The sequence below is a fragment of the Eufriesea mexicana genome, unplaced genomic scaffold (assembly GCF_001483705.2).
Source record: "Eufriesea mexicana isolate 0111107269 unplaced genomic scaffold, ASM148370v2 scaffold657, whole genome shotgun sequence".
NCBI classification, from domain to species: domain Eukaryota; kingdom Metazoa; phylum Arthropoda; class Insecta; order Hymenoptera; family Apidae; genus Eufriesea; species Eufriesea mexicana.
Genome location: NW_016908821.1, coordinates 1,100,391 through 1,105,576, shown reverse-complemented (window position 1 = coordinate 1,105,576; position 5,186 = coordinate 1,100,391). Strand labels below are relative to the sequence as shown.

The window sequence follows — 5,186 nt, the reverse complement described above, 5'->3', positions numbered from 1 at the left end:
ATTAGGTTTTTTACAAAATGCAAAGGATATGAATAATAATAGAACTGCTGTTATCATAGCGAGTGAACCAACAATGAAAAGGGACAATTGGTTGACAAACACAAATGCTTTTGGTAAAAATGCATATCTGCTTTTATTGAAAAAAAAAAAAATGAAGAGAAAGGTGTTTCCGTGTGTATTGTGGTGTCGTGTATCGGACAATAAGATCGTCGATCAAGAACTGTGCTCTTAAGCCGGCGATCACGATCGTGGCGACGCGATGCGATCGTCGGTATTACAACGAGAAACATCTAGCGTCGTTATCGATCTTTCCTTGCTCGCACGGCGAGAACGATTTCATTAATCGAACAAGATTCGGGCAGGTTTAGCGTCGAGACACTATGCGTCACTGCCGCCATGATCGTTTTCGCAATTATAGTCAAGAGCCGATATTTTCACAATACCGGACTCTCAACGGGAAAATTCGTTCCTACTATATTTATAGATATAAATATACATACATACATTTTATATTTATATAACATATTTTATATCTACGGCTCGCTGTGTCTCGAGAAAAATGCCACGCGTCACCCACCCCTCTCTCGCGTACATTCTACCTAAGTGTCCAATTTCCGCTATTCGCCTCTTCCACGCACAGAAGAGAGGAATCGCGATTGCGACACGCTCGTCTACTAATATATTAAAAATACGGAGTCGACTAGGCGCCGACACGACGACGACACGACGACAATTTCGTTATTTTCCACGTTACGACGTTGCGCAGACGTCGTACCTGCGGTGGCTGCCCTTGCATGTATGTATTGAATCATTCGCATTTCCTGTCCTCGTTCGACAATCGCTAACTATTAGGCGCAACCCAGTCGCCGGGATCCGGAAATCGGCAGGCGCTTCCGGTCGGTCGTGTGTTCCCGCGCATCGGCCGTGGCAGTATTACAATACACGTTCGGTCGGTGACAATTGGCTCGATGCAAAAATAACAGGTTTTTCTTAACGACTAATCACACGTGTACAACGACGAGTACCCACGTATTCCTTCCTCTCGGTCGAGCACGAGAAAACGTGTTCTCCGTGGTGGAACACGGTTACAAGATCGGTTCTCATCGCGAATAACGCGCTGTGCGCTCATTCTAGGCACGGAGAGTGCGGGGTATGAGCTAAAATTAACTTTTCACGCCGCACGATTCGTCCACCGGGTGGCGCAATCATCCCTCCGACGAGGCTCATTGAGACTGATGTCTCTCGCATGAAAGTGTCATGCACTCGGATAAAAGAATCACCAGACAATTTAACAATGGAGTACAATATATTATTGTCTGATCTATGATAAATAGAGTGACTTTTATAAAGAAAAGAATGCCTCGGGCCAACGTGTGCTCGTATAAGCTCGAGCTTATTTAGAAATTCCTATTAATTCTGCGTCAAGCCAACACACGCGTTTGCGTGAGTACAGTAGCAGCAGTGGTGATGGTAGTGGTGATGGTAATAGTAGTAGTAGTGGTAGGGAGCGTCTAATGTTAGTCGAAAGAGAAATCAATTCGCGGCGATCACAGCAGCCGCCGCTGAAGACGATGACGATGAAGATGACTTCTTCTTTAGCACAATGTCCTTGATGTTGAGATTAACCTTTTCCTTACGTGGTGGCGGCACCGACTGCAGGCAAAACCTCTTGAACGCCTCTAGTTCGCGTTCCGCATCGTCCATCTCCCCGTCCTCAAGGTCTATATCTTTGGGCGTGAATACGCTCTCTGCAAAAGACACGCTCTGAATACTAGAAATTGGTGATCCTAAGGGTGGGGATAAGGGGAATATCTATTTTGTGCGTTTTATTTTGGCTGTATCTTTTAAACATTGCACTTTCCCATCTTTTCTCTTATCTTTTTGGGTCAAACTTCTGCCGAAATACCAGCATTATGTAATAGAAAATAACAGTGATAATAATGATAACTAAATAGAATAAAAATAACGAAATTTAAAAGAAAAAAAAAAGGATCAAATTTTGATGAAAGTACGAGAGAAAGTACAAAACAGGGAAAAAAGGCAAATTCCGGTAAAAGATTTCAAGAGGAAACGGTAAGAAAGGGAACGTCGAATCAATTTCTAAAAACATTCTCGATAATGACTAAAGAGAACGCTTCACGTAATCCATAAACATGCAATAGTTTTTTTTTTTTTTTCATTTTCTTCTTTTTTTTATGGTAACACAGCACTTTTCAAAACAATAAGGGAATAAGAGGTCATGACGTTGGAAAAAATAGATCTGTTTTATTGAAACACGTGATTCAGAAGTGAATAAAAAATTATTCGTATACTCTGGTCATTGTCGATCACCTAGGATCGATTAATCGTATCACAATCTGAGATTTCGTGTATATAGTAAAATTAAATAAACTCGCTGTCATGAACTTGGCAAAGCGTAACTCTCTCGAGTGATATACGTATCTTTTCTTTATCTTTTTCTTTTTTCCTTCTCTCTTTCCTAGTAAACGATCAACTAAAAAATTTCGTTCACATCTAGTCATCTAACGTACATAAAATATCTCCCTAAAAAACGTCATGCTTAGCGTTAAAATATTCCGTGTGCTCGCGATGAGAATCGACTTTCAAGGACATATAACTAGGAAGGAAACAGAAAAAAGAGGGAAGATAGCATAAGAGATGTATGTAATCGAGACACCCTTGTGTAGAGAGAAAAAAGCTACGAACTATCCTAAGATCAAATAATACTTTGTTACATGGCGGATGCGATCACTATGGATTGTACACGTTCGATGGAACAGTCACCTGATTCGTCGATTTAAATATGAAGTCGGTGCGCGCGAACAAGCGGAAGAAAATAAAGAAAAGATAGTGCTCACTGGCCAAAGTTCTCTTCCGGACAATCCCCCGAGAAATTCGTGGCGGCCAATTCGAGGAGATCCCAAAGTGTACACATCCCCTGTACATTTGATTAAATTTTCTCTCTTTCGACCTATAGCCCTGCGATCGAGACTTCGTCCTAACGCGGTACACTGCCCTCTCCTGACGGAAAACGAAACGAAAGAAAAACCGTCGTCAGTGCGACTCAACCTACACGTTTACACGTCCATAGTATTTTTTATACTTTTTATATGCGGCTGTGTATAATATATTATCTCTAATTATTGCTTTTTTATGTATATGCTGTTCTTTCATTTATACTTTAAATAAAAAAGAAAATAAATATAAAAAAAAAGAAATAAAAAAAGGAGAGAAAAGTTTTGTTTCATACCGGGAGCGAGAAATGCAGCCCGGGGGTGTGTTAAGGAAAACAAAAAAATGAAAGAAGCAAATTTACATGTTAAACTCTGATTATTGTTGTTTCTCACCAACGAGGTTCCAGTCATCTCCACTTTGTCTTGTGCCAGTTCCGCGTTTTTTCTTTTTCTTGCTCTTCCCGCTAGTCGACGCTGCTATCGAGGCATTTATTGCTTCGCGGACTGCAGTTTTCGCGTTCTGTACATCTTCCATGCTAGGTTCCGTCCTCACTTTTGTCAAAGTCACACTAGTCCCCTTCAGATTAATTCCGTTTTCTGGTATAGGTTGACCATTCGTCACTTTACTGATTTGGATATTAGCCAGACCACTTAAAGCTGTGCAATCTGGTGTCAGTCTGCTCCTCAGCTCCGCCAAACTCGACGGTATAATACCATTAGCATGTTTCAAGCTTGTGCTTTCCGCTGACGATTTTGACGACAAATCGCCTTTTACGATGTAGTCCGGTTTTGGGGGTGATGTAAGGCCAGCATTGATTGCTTGTTGCAATGCAGGGCTACGAATAGTGACCATACCATTTTCCGATACTTTTATAATAGCTGCTTGTTGAGTAGGTGGCACTTTCATTGGACCGAATGCGGGGTTCCTTATGGTCACCATATTGGTATTTGGATTATGAAGGATTCTAGCAGGCTCATCTGCATGATCATTCATAAAAGGGTCACTGTTTTGTAATATTGTTTGGTTTGATACGTTGTTCGAATTCGCTGCATTTTTGTTTTTCTTTTTCTTCTTTTTGCTTGTGGAGGTTTGACTCTGTTGAGTTTCCTTAGACAGCTCTATAATAGGATAATAAGTCATTATTATTATAGAAATAGTAAATTGTCCGAGCTACCACAAATAATTACTTATATTTTACTTTCTTATAGAATATTTTACTCACCTTTTTCTGTGGGTTTAGGCAGAAGATCCTGCTTCAATTTTCCAGTATCCACAACAATCACATTGCCACCCGCTTGAGAACTTGCGTAACTTGATTGTACACCGCTCATTGGTGCAGCAATTATTGTAGTTTGTTTGGGTGGATTCACTGGTTTAGGTAATGGTGCTGATCTTATTGGCAAGGGTTTCGCAGGAGCGTCAACTTTTGTTATTGTAATACCAGGTGGTAATTTTAAATTTTCTATGTTAATCTTAGAATTTGCACTAATGTCTTTGAACTGACTACTGAGTGGTGAATTGACCCTTTCAGTAGATACCGACTGTATTTCCTGTCGCTGCTTAGCCATTGCCTGATTCATTACTTTATTCTGGACTTTATGGTTATCAGTCTTCGTCTGTTTAATAGTGATACTAGCAGATGCATTTTTGTTATTCTTGTTAGCACTCAATTGTCCATTTTTATCTTGCGATTGTATTTTCGATTTTTTGTTATCATTAGTAATATTTAAGTTCTGTGTTGACTTTTGTGAAATCGGTGTTTGAGGTGGAGTGTTTACTTTATTTTGCTTTTTTCCAGTTACATTCTGAGACTGATTTTTGTTTTTATTTACAACGTTTTGTTGTAACACGTTCTCTTTATTTTCAGTGTTTTTCTTGTCTTTTTTGGATTTCATTTTTACCTCGGTAATGTTCTGTTGTTGAGTCTTTTTATCATCTACCTGCTTTCCTTTACCTTTTTCATTATTTGACTGTTGCTTCACATTGTTCTTACTGTCACAAATTTTATTCTGTGCTTGCTGTTTCCAATTGTTCATTTGCTGTTGCTTGTTTCCCTGTTGCAATGAATTATTGTTATTATTAGTAATGGTATTGTTATTATTATTATTATTTGCTTTGGTTTTCTTTTTCTTTCCACTGATATTTTGATTCTGTTCGTTTTCCAGTTTCAAACTAGCGACTTCTTTCGTCTGACCATTGACCAGAGTGAACAGAACTTTATCTTCAGCAGG

General features: G+C 39.5%; 1 protein-coding gene across 1 annotated transcript in view; it reads right to left on the bottom strand.

Annotated features, from left to right (window-relative positions):
* Window positions 1-1,034: 1,034 nt before the first annotated feature.
* The window catches only part of LOC108546359 (uncharacterized), a 9,143-nt gene continuing 4,991 nt past the window's right edge, over window positions 1,035-5,186 (bottom strand). Inside the window, exons 17-19 of the mRNA XM_017898404.1 lie at window positions 4,178-5,186; window positions 3,348-4,073; window positions 1,035-1,748 (exon numbers count right to left, since the gene is read on the bottom strand). The exon at window positions 4,178-5,186 is cut by the window's right edge and continues 1 nt beyond it. Of these exons, the coding sequence (XP_017753893.1) occupies window positions 1,534-1,748; window positions 3,348-4,073; window positions 4,178-5,186 (1,950 nt within the window). The 3' untranslated portion in view covers window positions 1,035-1,533. The remainder of the gene's footprint in view (window positions 1,749-3,347; window positions 4,074-4,177) is intronic.